The sequence below is a fragment of the Protopterus annectens genome, chromosome 9.part0 (genome assembly GCF_019279795.1).
Source record: "Protopterus annectens isolate FY-2018-M chromosome 9.part0, PAN1.0, whole genome shotgun sequence".
NCBI classification, from domain to species: Eukaryota; Metazoa; Chordata; order Ceratodontiformes; family Protopteridae; genus Protopterus; species Protopterus annectens.
In genome coordinates, this window is record NC_056743.1 from 1,361,125,743 (window position 1) to 1,361,141,719 (window position 15,977).

The 15,977-nt window shown below is 38.3% G+C and overlaps 1 protein-coding gene across 1 annotated transcript in view; it reads right to left on the reverse strand.

Annotated features, from left to right (window-relative positions):
- LOC122812080 (gamma-aminobutyric acid type B receptor subunit 1-like) overlaps window positions 1-15,977 on the reverse strand; it is a 4,315,174-nt gene that overhangs the window by 1,054,382 nt on the left and 3,244,815 nt on the right. The window contains exon 13 of the mRNA XM_044084348.1: window positions 7,943-8,134. Within this exon, the coding sequence (XP_043940283.1) occupies window positions 7,943-8,134 (192 nt within the window). The remainder of the gene's footprint in view (window positions 1-7,942; window positions 8,135-15,977) is intronic.

Consider the following 15,977-nt stretch of genomic DNA (forward strand, 5'->3'; position numbering starts at 1 on the left):
CAAAAAGATGATGTAAATTTGTGTAAGCAGAGCAAATGCATTTTAAAGTAATATTAGTATTTTTTATTTGTAAAAGCCAGCATCATATTTTTACTATTTTATAATGCCATCTGTGCCCCCATCAGCACAGGGCCCTAGGCAGCAGCCTAGCTCACCTTATGCCAGATCTGGCTCTGCAAAGAACCATAATGTAAGCAATGCCAACATGCTTGCATTAATGCACTGGATGAAAAGTTTTCTTTTCAATGTTACAATTCATGTGTATATCACACATGAGCTCTGTTTGTTCTATTGCCTCTTTGATTACAATAGTGGAAAAGTTTTTGGAATTCCCAATTGTATATTGGTAGGTATATGTGTAAAGTAAATATTACTCACTGGATAAAATATGGATTGTCAATATTCCTGTTCTTTGCATATCACACATGAATACTGTTTGCTCTACTGACTATCCTTTTAATTACACCAAAAATTTTGGTGTAGCTCAGTGAAAGATTTTTAGGAATGCCACCCAAAAAACTGTTATCTACAAAGGTACATGGAGAAACACTCAAAGAAGAGGAAACTAAAGAATAAAAGAGCACTGCAGGTTAGATTCAAAATCTTATGTTGTAAGTCTTGTATGTTACTATACTACAAACAAACCCAGAAAAAAAACTTTGCATTGTGGAGGGTGTGAAGTTCACTCCTTGAATTACATTATACATCTAGTTCACTAATAAAAATTGAAATGTGAAATATGTACTATAAAATAATAAAATAGAAAATGGTAAGTAGTCAACAGTTGAGATGAAAATGGAATATCCATTATTGAAACTCACAAACAAGCAATCCTAGCTGATTATAACAAAAAGCATCAAAGCATTCATTATTTATCTATAATCAGTGTATTTGGAGCAAGGGAGTGGTTACAGATATAAAATAAGTTTATTTGGAGCAAGGGAGTGGTTACAGAGGGTGGTTCTGTTAAGAGCAATAAAAGCACTAAACTCATTCCTTTAACCAAGTCCCCCTTCCCCCTTAACACCATAGTGTAAACTGAGACTGTGCTACCTTAGAACTGAAACTAAACAGCTAGTGACAAATTAAAATATATAAGAGCTGCTTATTAAGGCTAACCTATTAATTCAAACTTTATTAATTAAATAACTAACTCACTAACAAAATGACTAATTAACAAAAAGATCTACCACTAGACATCTACCAGAATAAATATTAAATATTATTACTTATAAATTGAAACACTTTTAACAAACATCGCGTTTGTACCAAATAAATACTTCATCAGTTTTGTATGTAAAAACATATCATAATATTAATGAACATGTATATAAACCTACCAGTGAACACCTAACTAGGCTGAAAACCATAGCTATAATTGCTAAGGTGGAATACAGTGAAAAATGTTAAAAATAAAGCATTATGGCCCTGGGGATCTGTTCAAGTGTGGCATCTAACTAAGAAAGTATTTAGTTTGAATGAGTAAATGTGTACTCATGTTTATACTAGTATTGCACCAATGGCTATACCAGTCTTTTGTTTATAGTAAAAAAAAATTGTAGCTACGTCCCAGGGCTACAGGTTAGCTAGGATCACCATGAAAATGGAACCCTTCCTTAAGAAACTAAATCATCTTGAAAATAATTTTTTTGTGAGGGTATACATATATGTTATGTATATGTTAAGAAGCACTCTGGAACCTATAATTCAACTAAGAAGAACAAATTCACTAGCACTTAACAGTTCGTATGAGGGTGTTAAAGAAATCTATGGACAACAAATCTAAAGACAGTTGCATCTTGATTTTTACTGTTGACTATCACAACATCATTATTATTATTAGAGAGAACTGGGCCATAATTACTGAAAACTCGTATTTAATGGATGTCCTTGGAGAAGCTCCTTCCTTTGTGTAAAGGAAAGCCAGAAACATCAGGAATTGGGTTGAAGGTAGGCCTACACCACTGGATACATGCACCAATAAGTATGGAGCCAACTATGTCTTTTGTCAGTACATACAGGAGGGAAACATGTTTTTCTGCTCTTATTTAAAGAAACTGATTAAAACCAATGCAGGAGGTGACTGTAACTCAATGCAGGTAGTTTACAGGGCAAGCTGGAATGACTGTGAAGCATTTTATGAGGGAAAAATGCTCAACAGACTTAAAAGAAGGGTGTCTGGTTATCTTTCTGAAATTAGAGCAAAATGCAAGATTAATGCACTGGCTCTGCACCTGCAGCTTCACAAAAGACACATTGCCTTTAAATTTCAAATTCTTCATCAAGTGGACCTTTTGGAACTGGAAGGAGAAATCCCTAATCTTTTAGAAAAACGTGAACTACTGTGGCAGTTGGACCTGAACTCTTTTAGAAAAACAGGGTTGAATTATTATTGCTCCATAAAAAAAAGCATATGAGAAAACTGCCTCAATGTTTAAAAGCCTATTAAAGGTCTGATATGGGACTGATTAATGCTGACATTACATGCTAATATTATACATGCTAATATTGTTATAAACAAATATCAAACATTGTAAATATTTTGCAATGAAAATAACTGACAGCTGCAAAAAAAACAAAAAAAAAAAAAATGACAATACCAGTTGTAACTGTTAAAGTGACATCACCAGAGTCAGTGACATGAACTTACATGAAGAAATATGTCTTGCATTACCACAGTTGAGACTGATTTCCACCTATTAGCACATTTCCAAACTCTGTACTTGACCTGTTACAAGCATGATAAGATGTATAAAAAGCTAAGAAGTTAAGGACAGTATCTGAAAGGGTAAACATCTCCAATAATGGGTATGCATAATGTTATCCAGATTTTAGTAATAGGAAATATTATAACCAACTGGTTAAAACTCTCACGGAGAAATATTTTATTGAATAATATTTTTATCAAAATTGCTGTCTGCTCTACTCCATTTAATACAATTAACTTAATGGCTCCAGATGAAGGGCTTATGCCAGCCTGAATCTCAAAACCAACTGCAAAAAGTATATTAATGCAATAAAAGTTATGCCATGTCTGTGTTCTAGAGTCTTTATACTTTCTCTTAGTGGATCAAAACTGCATTTCTTGATTTTTTTTCGACAGTCATATAGAACAGGCTAGACTATGCTTACTCCTGGTGTGCAAACAGCAACATAACATTTAATGCTAAAATACAGCATTGTGTCCGTTTGTGTGAAAGGGGTCCCAGTTAAACATTATATCAAGCATCAGGCGCTAATAATGGATCAGTCTGACAGCAACCTGGGTTCCTTGCCACAACTGTCAGCACTGTGGTGCAGATTGATAAATTTCTATCTGTGATTTAGGTAGTCTAAGATCAAACAGTAGAGGAACAAACAAAAGGTGAGGGTAGCAGGAGGAGGATGGAAGGCAGTCTGGCCTATTGCAGTACTGGCAGCTATTGGGGAGAGAGGCGCACAGGGTGTGACATGTAAATGATAGACATGAGTTTAGCTCTGCCAAGCCTTGTTCACATGATAGCCTTGATAGGGTTGTGTATGTGGTATTGCACTTGCTCAAGGGACCTCACATGTATGAATGCACACATCCAAAGTAGGGAGAAGGTTTAATGCAGAAGAAAAAAAAAAACAGAAGGTATTCCACGTCTGCTTAGATGACAGCCACATCATGACATGCTTTCATTCCAGTGGTGCAGAATGAATGTGCAAAGTTATGTTAGCTGCTAGATTGTCAGTAGGTACGGGGAAAGAAAAAATATATAAAAAATGTCAATTACTAAGGGGTAGTGCATTTAAAACTCAAGAAGTTTAGCCTGTTTATCAAGTGAGATCATTATACCTCTATATCTCTCTCAAATCTATCCAGTTACAGAGTATGGCAATTCCTTTCTTAGGCTTATGCTGAAGTAATTGCTCCAACCATTAAAGACATATTTGTCTTAACAAGAAGACGAATCTCCTTGCTAGCTGCTTCTCTTCTTGGCAGAGCTATAAAAGGTTGGCCGGCACCCTGGGTAATGTTCCCCATTTCAAACTTGCTAAACTGCAGCAGAAAGACTATTTCCTTGCACATTAAATGCTGACAGAATACCATTTAAGCAGCCACAATAATAATCATGGCTGCTTAAATGATTTCTGATCCTTCTTGCAGGAACTGGTGACCTTGCCTGCCCTTGCTATGGCTTTGCCTTATTGGTATCCTACAATCTCTGCAGTGATGATTCATGCCTTTCATTCTTGCTTCTAAATGACCTTCTGTTTAAAAAAACATCATGTCTAGAGCATACAAATTGGTAGCGGATCAATGTCCACACAAATAATTTTAATTTGAACATTAATGTTAACAATAGCAGAAGGTGTGATATGTTTATTAAGAAGTGACCCCCCACCCCATCTGTGGAATAAACTTCACCTGACTACAAAATGGTGCAGAACATCCAGTACATTTTAGAAACATGCTGATGACTACATAAGAAGCCATACATTTCAACTAGGGATAACAGCTGCCAAACTCTTGTAAGGCCAGTCAGTCAAAATATTTATCTATACCTTTTAGTATTACCACCCTGATGAAACCATAAATCTTCAAGTCATATTTAGCACAGCACCATGCCTACTAATAGCCAAAGCTAAGCCATGAATAGCAATCTATCTTTTTATATCCATTTCTCTTGTAGTTGCAGCTATTTCTTTGGTCATCTGCCTTCTGTTCCATGTGCCTGGACAAGGCAGGCAAATTTAGATACAACATATGCAAGCAATGCTGCGCACTTACATAAATAGTTATTTCAGATATTCACTTAAATGTTTGTATCAGATATTTACTTTCATAAATGTTTGTATCACATATTCACATACATAAAAATTTGTATCAGATATTCACAAGGTAGTTAGTGGATTCCCTAACAATACAGGGGCAGGGGAAGTGCTGGTTGTTGTCATAAAATGTAGGTAAGAAAATTATTTCACATTGACTTCATAGAGAATAAGACATTCTCCTACACTAGGTGGGTAATGGGGTGAAAACATTCAAATGAAAATTGTTAATGTCAGTTCACAAATATCACCACTAACCCAACAAGGATACCCAGTTGTTTAGATGGAAGCTGATAATTTTGAAATCCTGAATTTTTACTGTTAAATCACGTGTGATTTATTTATCCATTTATTCCAGAGTGATAGGATGGAATCAATTTTCCACAGATGACTCACTCTTCATCACAGACATGTGACAATGGTTATGCTTACTAGCAAAACGTCCTTATATTTCCAGTATGATTGAACTGCACCACACCAATGGTGTGGATTTATTTTAGGGTACCTAAGACCCATCAACATCTTTTTTTTTTTTTAAAGCAGAGTCATGACATGTAATAGTGCATCATGTCATATAGCCTCTAGTTCATGTTAAACATTCAGGCATAAATAAGAATCTCTGATTCATATAATGAATGCTGTCTATGGTCTACCTGTAAAGGGGAAGGAAAGGTTTTATGCAGGCAAGGTGTGATGTCAGTGAATGTAGCCCATACTTTTTTAATGAGGTAAAGGCTGCATATGACCAACTTTGGCCTTCATCTTCCACAAGGAAAGGAGGGAAGAGTTAATAACTTGAAGCTCTGAGGAAGATGATGCAATGAAATGTTGCTTATACTATTCCTCAAGAGATGGAAGGGTATGCCTGAAAATAACCTATATCCTGTCCAAGTAAAAAAGAGGTACCCGTGATTGCAGTCTACTCTCCTCTCTTATTTAAGAATGTCACAAGACCAAACAACACTTTACACCCTCCACCATGAAATGGAGGGGATGTGTCAACAAATACAACTTACACCATCCCCTCAGTGAATGAGGAGTGTCAATAAATGCAGCCCACACCTTTCCTTAGTAAAGAACTGCCATTGAAATCAGCTTACATCCACCTGTTAGTGAAGGAAATGTGCTACAGATTCCAGCCAATACCCTCTCCTTAATGATGGAGGACTGCTACTGAATGCAGCCTACGCCCTTCCCTTAGTGAATGAGGTGTACTACTGAATGCAGCCTACGCCCTTCCCTTAGTGAATGAGGTGTACTACTGAATGCAGCCTACGCCCTTCCCTTAGTGAATGAGGTGTACTACTGAATGCAGCCTACGCCCTTCCCTTAGTGAATGAGGTGTACTACTGAATGCAGCCTACACCCTTCCCTTAGTGAATGAGGTGTACTACTGAATGCAGCATACACCCTTCCCTTAGTGAATGAGGTGTACTACTGAATGCAGCCTACGCCCTTCCCTTAGTGAATGAGGTGTACTACTGAATGCAGCCTACGCCCTTCCCTTAGTGAATGAGGTGTACTACTGAATGCAGCCTACGCCCTTCCCTTAGTGAATGAGGTGTACTACTGAATGCAGCCTACGCCCTTCCCTTAGTGAATGAGGTGTACTACTGAATGCAGCCTACGCCCTTCCTTTAGTGATGGAAGAGTGCTACTGAATCCAGCCCACTATCTCTCTCCTTGCTGATGGAAGAGTGGTACTAAATGCAGGCCACATCTTCCCCTTAGCCACAGAGAAGTGTTACTGAATACAGCTTTCACTGTCCTTCAAAGTAAGGAGGCAATGGAACTGAATAAAGCCTGCATTCACCACCCAGAATAGGGGATGGGTTATTATCAAATGCAGCACATACCCTAACCCTAGGGACAGAGGGTTGCAAATGAATGAAGCATACATCTAAAGAATGGGATTGTTATATTACAAAATGCTGCCTATTGCCTCTCCTTGAGATGGAGGTGGAGTAAATAAAAATAGCCTACATCAAGGGACTATCAGTGAATCTTGTCTACCCCCCACACACTTATGCAGGAGGTTTGTCAATGAATACAGCCTACACACTCCCTCAGTAAAGAAAGGGTCTCACCAAATGCAGCTGACACCCTCAGCCAAGAAGGTAGTGCAAATGAACGTAGTCAATGCCCTCAACTGACTGATGGAGAGGTATGTCACTAAGTGCAACCTATACCCTACCTCCAGTGAAGGAACTGAATGAGTAAACACAGCCTCTTCTCAGGGTAAGGGTGAAGTCATTAAATTCTCATGCCTTCCTTTTAGAAAGCCCTATTATGATGTCTTTGTCTATTTCTGCAGCTGGTTTCACAGACCATAGAACCACTTTTACGTTGTTGGACCAAGCCTACCTTTCTGATATTTTATAGGTGATAATGTTTGTTTGTAGTCTAAGAGCAAACAAATGAAGGCAAAATGATGGTTCCTCATCAGAAGTACCTGACCTGATATTCAAGCTCTTTACATTTCAAAAACTAAATTATAATTCTTACAAAAACAGCAAATTCTGAAACTCACTTTTGCACCCTTAATATATTTTACATAGGGACTTCACTTCATTGTCTAGGGATAAATTAAATTCAAAACAGATGGGCATGATATAGTGAATTTCTAGAGTAATAACTTTATGTTTTAAGGCGCTGAAGCACTAGTTGTGACAGTTTTGTTCCTGACATATAAAATAATAGATGTAAAACCATTTGCACTCTGTAAATTTTCCATTGCATTTGTATTCTTGTCTCCTGATTATGAGATGGCATGATCTTCCACGGTGGTGCAGCGGTAGCGTTGTTGCCTCACAGCAAGTGGTTCTCCCGTTCGATTCTTGGCTTGGGTTGGGAGTGCCTTCTGTGTGGAGTCTGCATGTCCTCCCCACAGTCAAGTGGGCATTCGAAAGGCATGCGTTGAATGGGCGGGCCTTCGTTGAAGGTTGGGCGTCGGGCTGGCAACTCAACACCATAAAACCAACTGCCAATCATTAGTGGACCGGAGTTCCGCTGTAGTGACCCCTAACCGGGAAAAGCCGAAAAGACAAAACATCTTCTATAAATCACTGACAATGTTGCATAATGAAAAGTTGACAATATGCAGTATGTTGCCCTGAAAAATCTCACAGCTCAGAAGTTCACTTACTAGGTTTGATATTCCTCTGGTGTTCTCAGGGTTAAGCATTACAATTTCTGTTGTCACATGTCCCTCCACAGCTTCTGTCATATTCTCTATTGTACAATTAATAGCTGCATCTTCTTGCTTGTACCAGTGGTCAGTATACCAGCCAATCAGGAACCAGACGTATTTCTTCCCATATAGCTTTTCTTTGAACACCTGCATAAAAAGCAAAGTGATTTTAGGAATGTGAACTTTAGTTACTGTGCTTAACTTATAATCCAATAATAATTATCATTTTAAGTTATATGTTATACATTAATATGAAGGATGTGTAAGAGAAAATTACAAGCAATAAGAATACTGTTTAAAGCCCTCCAATAAATTAATATATTCTGTACAAAAACAAAATACTATGTCAGTTGCTTCTGATGTTTGCATTCTGGAACATAACATACACTGCTCAGAGCTGTTGTTGCATGTGTGTTTATCAGTATCATTACTGCTACAAAAAAATAAGGATAAAAATAGACTTTCAAGCAGAAAAAAGTGAAATACAGTGTATAAAATCCAAAATTCGATATTTTTAATTGAGCTATGATATTGTTCAGCTAAACATACTGGTCTCCAAGCTACCCAGTATATGAAACAGTACTTTTGTGAATGCACATTTGAAAGTAATCTTCGTATCTGTAAAGGTCGCACAGACAAACCAATAAAAGTGGCAAGAAAAACCCAGCCAAGCTACAGTGAAAAACCTTAAACTTCCAGGAATGGAGGCCCGTGGGATATATGCAAATGACCCTTTAAGGACATCAAAAGTGTTTCAGTAACATGGCTTCTTAATACCCATGACTTTTTACTTTTTATGTCTGTATGGATACATTGAGACCAATAAAACTTAAATCCAATTAGCTGTGGATATGCATGTTTCAGCCTTTGTATTGACCTCATCAGCACACTTATGGCCTTATAGCTGACTGTAAGCCTGCTCCGCCTCCTGTGGAAGGAAGCACTACTTCTGTCATGCTCTGTTCCTGCTGAAAGAGAATGGAAAACATAACTGTAAGGTAAGATGCTAGAGGAACATGCAATCTCATACTTATGTTCCTTTGGCTGTGTGACAGACAGCAGTAGGCAAGTGTGTGTTCCATGCACGCACGTTAACACACTTTAACAGTATATGGCACAGTTATACATGAGGATAGACCAGGACATATACAGTCACTTAGATAGTGCAGCATAACCCCACCTCAGAAGAAGACCCTAGGAAGATAATTGACAATCCCACTAACCCTGCCCATGGCATGTACTTCCACCTTTCCTTGCTTGCGACAAGATTTTTGAATGCGTACAAAATAGCACAGCTTGCATCTGTATGCAGGTCTCCAGCAGTAGTGAATGGTTATAAGTTATTTTTAGTCAGCAAAGGTAGAAAGCCCTGCTTTAAGTCACATCATATCACTTGACAGGCATACATTTGCATAGATTTGCTGACTCACTTCCACTATGCATTTTGTCATGCAACCATGCAAATTTGTGAAGCTATACTACATATTAGTCCAGCAGTATTAAGATGAAGAGCTGCATTATGTAGATCTACAGGCAGTCACAGGAGGGGCACAGTACTCTGAAAGGGAGTGGTAAACGTTTCATCTACCTTCCCAAAGATGTACATGCCTGCACAGGAATTCAAATTACAAAAGCACAGCAACAGGGTAATGTGTGCCCACATGTGCCTTGCTTGTATTTTACTATACAAGGTAGTGTAGCTCACAGTATGAAGAAAGCCTGCCCCTGTATATTCCCATCACTGTTATGATGATTGTTTTGCCTGTCTAATTTATATATTGGCATATGGTGATATGGCAACACATGTGTATTCTCTCCCAGTGTTCTAGGGTATGGCCATATCATCAGCAGTTAATAAGGGCACATCAAATTTTTGTAGCAGGAATGACTGCCTTACTCTAGACCTGCTGTAAATATTCTTATATCTGTCCCTACAGCCATCATATGGCATTCCCCACAGCAATCCCTTTGATTATAGTATGGTACAAGCAAGCCACTCCTTTATATGCAGCTGTCAATCTAACAGTGCCAGTAGCATACAGTCTGTAGATCTGTGTCACATTCAGAGACGTACTCATGTCTAGAGAATAAGCTGGGTGACAAGAGGATGGAAAATATCCACCCTACTGGGAGAGGAGGTGCTAGCAAGCCTTTGCATGCTCAAGTGTGAAGATAGTGTCCCATGATACAAACACTTCAGAAGGATTCACATTACAACAGTGCTCTGTGATATAAATACTGTGGAGAGATTAACTGCATGCTACAGCAGTGCCATTAGGATGTTTCTTTCATGTTATGCCATGCCAATGCTAAGGTGCATGCCATAGCAGCTGAGAGGTCAGCCACAAGAAACAGCAGAATGAGTCATGCCATGCCAAGGCTAAGGTGCATGCCATAGCAACTGAGAGGTCAGCCACAAGAAACAGCAGAATGAGTCATGCCATGCCAAGGCTAAGGTGCATGCCATAGCAGCTGAGAGGTCAGCCACAAGAAACAGCAGAATGAGTCATGTCATGCCAAGGCTAAGGTGCATGCTATAGCAGCTGAGAGGTCAGCCACAAGAAACAGCAGAATGAGTCATGACATGCCAAGGCTAAGGTGCATGCCATAGCAGCTGAGAGGTCAGCCACAAGAAACAGCAGGATGAGTCATGCCACGACAAGGCTAAGGTGCATGTATGCAGCTGAGAGGTCAGCCACAAGAAACAGCAGAATGAGTCATGCCATGCCAAGGCTAAGGTGCATGATATAGCAGCTGAGGGGTCAGTCACAAGAAACAGCAGAATGAGTCATACCATGCCAAGGCTAAGGTGCATGCCATAGCAGCTGAGAGGTCAGCCACAAGAAACAGCAGAATGAGTCATGCCATGCTAAGGCTAAGGTGCATGCCATGGCAGCTGAGAGGTCAGCCACAAGAAACAGCAGAATGACAGAGTCAAAGCAGTTTCTGATGTCCACATCAGGGATAATAGTTCTGGGATAATTCCTGGAAGAGTAAATACTGGCATCAGGATGGACTGCCCCACACCTGTCAGTTCCTCTTTCGTAAGGTTTCTGTATAGTAGCACTGCATGAAGAAACTGCAGGCTGAGCATATTAAATGGCTACATTTTCTTATACATACAGCAATTATCCAGGAATATCAAGATGGCAGTACAGGTTGGTTAGGATTCTGCAGTACATATCCCATGGACACCTTTAATATGCATCCACAGGGACATTTTTTTGGCATAAGTATCCATATTCACTCCTTTTTTTAATTTCTCAATATCTTCTGGCTTTCTAATACCATGATGGGAATGGACCTCCATTCCTAAGTCAAAGTACGATTAAAGTTAATGAAAATAGCATTGTTTCAATCTGTGATGTCAGCCAGAAGTGCTTTTTGCAACACCCACAATGTGCCCAGTAATGGCTCCTTCTGGAATTTATATGGAGTTACATGTATTGGTAAAATATATAAATATGACTGTAGATTCTTTTTTATAAGACCCGTTGCTCCTATTACTATTGGAACTATCTGGGTATCTTTCTTCCACATTGTTCTTGTTTCTGCCTGCAAATCCTGATATTTTATAACTTTGTGTCTCTCTGTACACAAGACACTGCAGTCACTGGGTGTGGCAGTTTCAATGATCAATGCTACTTTTCTCTTCTTTTCATGGTCCACTGTATCTGGTTTTCTAGCGTCTGTCTTTTGAACTGTTGGTAAAGGGTGATCCCATGTGATGCAGTCTTCATCATTTTCTATGATGCTTTGTTTTTTCAGTGTTTCTCAGCCACTTCAATACCACAATGTCTGCACAATCCCAGTGCAACAGTCTTGCCACATTATTATGCCTTTCAGTATACAGTCCTTCTGCCATTAGTATGAGGTAAGCAACTGTTTCCAATTCTGTTTTACAAAACCTACATTTGTCTGTTTCTCCCACATGATCAACTTTATAAACCAACGTGTACGCAGCCCACTAACTTGTGCCGCCAATATTAACCTTACATCTCTTGGTTTGTATTCACCTTTCCTTAACCATTCCTGCATTTGTTCCTTATCAACATAAGGTTCTTCCAGAAGTTTATGCATTATCCACATTTCTTGCCTTCTCATCTGGTCCTTCACCTTATATTCTTTCTTTTGTTTTTGGCACATTCAGTTGCTGCCTGATTTTGTGGTTTGATTTCCATTCCTGCTTGACACTGAAATGCTTCTGCTAGACTAAGCAGGGCGGTCATCTGAGACTTATTCTCCTCATGTTACAAAATATTTGGGTCTTGTGAGGTCAGCAGATATGCATGGAGTCCCACAACTGCAGATCTACGCATGTAATCAATTTCAAGGAGGCTCATCTCTCCTTCAGAATGAGGAATATATAATATTGGTATACAGTGATTTTTATAAATTATTTGGTAATCACGAAGCAACCTTCTTGCTTTCCTATCTAATCTATCCAACACATTTTGGGGCCAGTCAGTCATTCCAAAACTGCAAGTTAGGGCAGGAAGAGCAAATTGGTTTATAGCTTGGATTTTGTTCCTAGATGTCAAGGCTGTTTTCAGGATTAATTTAAGTCTTCTAAAGTATTCCTTACTAAGTTTTATTCACATTTGTTCATGTTTTATTGTTGATCCTATATCAGTTCCCAAACATTTATATAATTCCTCTTGCTCAAGTTCTTTTATATCACATTCTTGTCTCAAACTGATGTTTTCTTGGTGGCGCAGTTTTCCTGCTTTAAAGGTTGCTTTTACACATTTATCAAGAACAAATGACATTCTTATATCATCTGAAAAAGTTTTGACAACTTGCTGTTGTGCTTTCAGTTCCTCATCTAATGAGCTATACAGTTTTAAATCATCGACAAGGAGAAGATGAGAAGTCTTTACACTTTGTTGTTTTCTAGGAGCCAAATTATAGCCATAACCTAAGCTGTTAAGCATATAGATCAATTGGTTAAGGACAAGTCAGAACAGCAGCAGTGACGCAGAGTCACCTGAAATATCCCCCTTTGAATTTTTATCCCTGGAATAATAATTTGTCTTTTATCATGGTTTAATTGCAAAGTGGTTTATTACTGTTTCATGGTCACTGTAATGTAGTCAATCAGTGTAGGGTGTATCTTATACATTTTTAAGCACTCTATTATCCATGAATGTGCGGTAGTGGTGGTGCGGTAGCATTGTCGCCTCACAGCAAGACGTTGTCCCGTTCGATCCTCAGCTAGAGCATCTTCTGTGTGGAGACGTGCATGAATGAGAGTGCCTTCGTTGAAGGTTGTGCATCAGGGCTGGTAACTCGGCATGTAAAAATCCACTTCCAAACATTAGCGGACTGGAGTTCCACTGTGGCGGCCCCTAACTGGGATAAGCCAAAAGACACAACAACAACAACAAAATTATCCATGAATGCGGCATACTATCAAATGCTTTTCTGTAGTCAATCCATGCCATACTTAGATTCTTCCCCTTTTTACAGTTCACCACTATGATTTTTTTTTAACAACAAATGATCCTTTATTCCATATGACTTTCTTTTATTGCCCTTTTGTTCTACTGCCATAATTGAGTTTTCTTCTGAATGACTATAAACTCTGTCAGCATCAATTCCAGTGTATAGTTTATACATCATCAGAAGACAAATTATTGGTCTATAATTTTTAGGGTAGCTTGCAGTTCACTCTTAAGTAGGAGCATTGTTTTTCCTGTTGTTAGCCAGATTGGTGTCTGTTTGGGGTGCGCATATAAATAGTTCTTATGCATGGCTAAATCTAGGTACTGCATCTAGGCCTGGGGTTTTCCAGTTAGAGGCTTTTCTTAACTTTGTTCCAATTTCTATGGCTGTTACTTCTTCCCATTTCATATCCTGTACATTTCAACTTATTGTTCTTTCTTTTACTTCTTCTATCCATTTAGCATCTTTGTTGTGTTCCACAGGATCTTCATAAATACTTCTCCAAAATGTATCTATTTCTTCTGTTTTTGGTGGTCTTTCAATTCCTTTTACCTTGTTTCCCAATTCTCTATAAAACATTTTTGGGTCATCAATAAATTGCTTATTTTGTACTTTTCCTTTATATTTACCTGCGTATCTTCTAAGTTTTAACGCCTGTGCTGAGATTTTTAGTTTATTTGTGATAGTGCATGATAGAGCCTGATCTAATATCGTGCATTGCTTTTATCACATCTGCCTTTCTAAGCATTTTCTTGATCTGCTCCCTCTTCTATACCCTTCTAACAGTGACACGTCTTCTCTTAGTTGCTTTATAGTTTTCGCCATTCCATACTTCCATGATGGTATTCAATTTCTCCCCTTTCTCTGCCTCACGATCCTGTGTTCTTGTGATAGAACTTTATCAGTTATTAACTTAGCTGCACAGTAAAATATCCGGTTTACTTATGTTATATCACATGGATCTTTATGTCAGTCCTGATTAGTGTATTCATTTGTTTTATCAAACTTCTGATTTGTTCTGCAGTCTATTTCTTTCATTGATCTTAATATGTCTATCTATCTCTATTAAGTCAAACAACTCTTCTCTTTGTTCATTTTCTTCTAAACTGAAGGCACATTTTTTGATTTCCATTTCTTTTGGAATTCTATAGAAAGTTTTAGTGCATCTTCCTGTGCCATCTGTATATGAGAATTCACTGGCCTTTCACTCCTCAACATTAACTGTATCAAAGTTTCCACAGTTTGTTGTTCCTTCTCTTGCTGTCCCATTTTAAGTGAACATTTACACTGGTTTCTGGTGGAAGGTTCCAGAATATCTTCATATGGCACCTGACCAATTGCTTCCAGTTCCACTGGTTTCTCCTTAATTTGGAGGTCCATTGCTCTATCCTGCTGTGGTGCTTTCTGAATTAGATTTTCTACACTGAATCCTTCACTTTGGAGGTATTCCATAACCTAAGTCTCTATTTCTTTAACTTCTTCCTTTTCCTGTATTTCTTTTCATATATCTTTGGTGATGGTCTTTTTGTATTGATTAGTTTTGCTTTCTCCTTTGCATAGATATTACACCATATTAAATCTCTTTTTCTTTCCCATGTCTATATTTCTCCTTCAGATGTCTCCTGATCTTCCTGTTTCCTTACTTTGGGGATTTGTTCCATCTTGCTTTGATGTAACCTGTGTTAGACATTCTACATCAAATCCTTCACTTCTCAGGCACTCCAAAATTTCAGCTTCTGTTTTTTTTAAGTTCTACTTTACAAATCTTCTTTTCTACATTCCCTCTTTGTGATATGATTTTTATTGTGACATTTTCCATGTTTAGATGCCTTTTCCTGTATTTCTCTTCCAATATATTTGGGGCTGCCTTCTTTATGCTGATTAATTTGGCTTTCGCCTTTGCATAAATATTGCACCATATCAAATCTCTCTTTCTTTCACATGTCCATATTTCTTGTTTATACTTTTCAAAAATATCTAGGTTTTGTTATTTATATTTTTGCACTTCCTCTGATGCTTTATTTTCCAAACAGATTTTTCACAAATCTGTTGTATTAATGAACACAAATTTTCATTTGAAGCTTCTGACAGTTTTTCTTGTGGAAGTATTTTTCTTTCCTCTAATTTCTCTCTTAATCTTTTTGCATATTTTGTATCTGGAAATTCTGGGCTTTTTGCATAATAGTAACAATGCATAATTTCTTTCTTATCCTCAATGGTCCACTCTATCGTCTTTATGGCTGTTCTTTGGTCTATCGTTTTTTGTGATTTTTCAGGACTGTTACTTCCTTCGACGATGGGGAGCATTCACTCCAGTGTGTCTTTTGGTATATATTTTCAGGGCAGAGCACTGCTATGGTGACACCTAGGGTAAGACAATAGGCTGATACTGGCAGCCATGCAGGGGTTGCTGGTGATGATGATGACAAGACACAGATGCTTGAGTATCTGTATCTGGAAATATACAACCTCCTTATCATGCACTGCCATATGCTTGGGTTTCACTTGCAGGACACATCATGTGCAGACCCCCATCCAAGTTATA